General features: G+C 38.1%; 1 protein-coding gene across 1 annotated transcript in view; it reads right to left on the reverse strand.

The window, feature by feature from the left end:
• LOC125027088 overlaps positions 1–2,500 on the reverse strand; it is a 91,097-nt gene that overhangs the window by 53,337 nt on the left and 35,260 nt on the right. Inside the window, exon 2 of the mRNA XM_047615887.1 lies at positions 611–805. Coding sequence (XP_047471843.1) covers positions 611–805 — 195 coding nt within the window. The remainder of the gene's footprint in view (positions 1–610; positions 806–2,500) is intronic.

A 2,500-nucleotide genomic window follows, 5' to 3' on the forward strand; every position in this document is an offset into this window, starting at 1 on the left:
CAACCCCAGAGACTCAACCCCAGAGACTCAACCCCAGAGACTCAACCCCAGAGACTCAACCCCGGAGACTCAACCCCAGAGACTCAACCCCGGAGACTCAACCCCAGAGACTCAACCCCAGAGACTCAACCCCGGAGACTCAACCCCAGAGACTCAACCCCAGAGACTCAACCCCAGAGACTCAACCCCAGAGACTCAACCCCGGAGACTCAACCCCGGAGACTCAACCCCGGAGACTCAACCCCGGAGACTCAACCCCGGAGACTCAACCCGAGAGACTCAACCCCAGAGACTCAACCCCAGAGACTCAACCCCAGAGACTCAACCCCAGAGACTCAACCCCAGAGACTCAACCCCAGAGACTCAACCCCAGAGACTCAACCCCAGAGACTCAACCCCGGAGACTCAACCCCAGAGACTCAACCCCAGAGACTCAACCCCAGAGACTCAACCCCGGAGACTCAACCCCAGAGACTCAACCCCAGAGACTCAACCCCAGAGACTCAACCCCAGAGACTCAACCCCAGAGACTCAACCCCGGAGACTCAACCCCAGAGACTCAACCCGAGAGACTCAACCCCAGAGACTCAACCCCACCCGCTATGCTCACCTCCATCCGTAGTGAAGATGACGGGCGTTCCAGAGAGCGTCTTCACAGGCGTCGTGGGCGGGTTCTGGGCATCGACCACATCCCCGAGGAGGGCGTGGTTGAGGAGGACGTCCCTGGTGGCCGCGGCGTCGACCAGGAAGCCTCCGCTCTTCGGGAGGCCGCTGTTCTTGGGGATTAACAGCGTCCAGGGTTCAGCTGAAGGGGGGAGAGAGAGAGAAGGGTCAGTGAGAGGGCGCTGGGGTTTGAAAACGGTTTTGTTTGTTTTGGTTATTTTGTTTATGCAAATATGGCTTTGTTATTGTTATTATTGTTGTTATCATTATTACTATTATTATTAATAACATCATCATCATTATTATTATCATTAATATTATTATTATTATCATCATTATTATTATAATTATTGTTATTATCATTATTTATATTTTAGCGTAATGGTGTCATTGTTTTTTTCTTTATTCATTTGGAAATCTTTCTGTTTTATTTCGGAAATTTGGCCTTTTTTTCTCTGTTTGCATTATCTATTTAAGTTTTCTTTCTCAATATTCTCTCCTTCGAGTCTGTCTGTTATTAGTTAATTAAAAGTAATATAGTCTCCACTCTTTCGTCAAAAACGTCCGGTCTCTTCAAGCCCTCATTCAGATTACTCCCTTATACCGACCACCCTTGGTATAGACCGCCTGATTTCTTCGACCTGACCTGACTTGACCTCCCTTCGCTTCCGTCCACCTGTCCTCGCCCTGGTGTGTGTGTGTGTGTGTGTGTGTGTGTGTGTGTGTGTGTGTGTGTGTGTGTGTGTGTGTGTGTGTGTGTGTGTGTGTGTGTGTGTGTTTTAGCGTTTTTTGTTGTTGTTGTTGTTCGTTTTTTGTTGTTGTTGTTGTTGTTGTTTGTAAATAAGTATAGATATTATTAGTGTTGTTTTCCTCCTTACGGATTATTCTGTTTCCAGTTATTCTCTTTTATCTCGTTCTTTATTGGGATCAAGACCGTCTATCAGGAGGTCTTATTTATTACTATTATTTTATCCCTTTTCATTTATCCTCCTCTTTTTCAATTCTTCTTTATTATCTTTTATTCTTTAAAGCGATTTGTTTTGCTAAGGTTTTATTCTCTCTTCCTTTATTTTTATCTTTCTCAGTTCTCCTTCATCGTCTTTCATTCTTTATTTGTGTTTATTCCCTTATCATTTATTATTTTCTTTTATCGCCTTTCATTCTTTTATTTTTTTCTATTGTTTTATTATCTTTTCATTCCTTCTTCTCTTTCTCTATTCTTTTTCATCACCTCTCATTCTTTATTGGATTTTTTTTTGCTATTTTTTCTTATTCCCTTTTCATTTATTCTTCTCTTTCATCATCTTTCATTCTTTTTTTTTTTTTTTTTTTTTTTTTTTTTGCCTTTGTTCTTATTCCCTTTTCATTTATTCTTCTATTTCATCATGTTTCATTCTTTATATATTTTTTTTTTTTGCTTTTGTTTTTATTCCTCATTATTTTTTGTTTTTGTTTTTATTCCTCATTATTTTTTGTTTTTGTTTTTATTCCTCATTATTTTTTGTTTTTGTTTTTATTCCTCATTATTTTTTGTTTTTGTTTTTATTCCTCATTATTTTTTGTTTTTGTTTTTATTCCTCATTATTTTTTGTTTTTGTTTTTATTCCTCATTATTTTTTGTTTTTGTTTTTATTCCTCATTATTTTTTGTTTTTGTTTTGATTCCTCATTATTTTTTGTTTTTGTTTTGATTCCTTATTATTTTTTGTTTTTGATTTTATTCCTCATTATTTTTTGTTTTTGTTTTTATTCCTCATTATTTTTTGTTTTTGTTTTTATTCCTCATTATTTTTTGTTTTTGTTTTTATTCCTCATTATTTTTTGTTTTTGTTTTTATT

The sequence above is a fragment of the Penaeus chinensis genome, chromosome 7 (assembly GCF_019202785.1).
Source record: "Penaeus chinensis breed Huanghai No. 1 chromosome 7, ASM1920278v2, whole genome shotgun sequence".
Classification (NCBI taxonomy): Eukaryota; Metazoa; Arthropoda; class Malacostraca; order Decapoda; family Penaeidae; genus Penaeus; species Penaeus chinensis.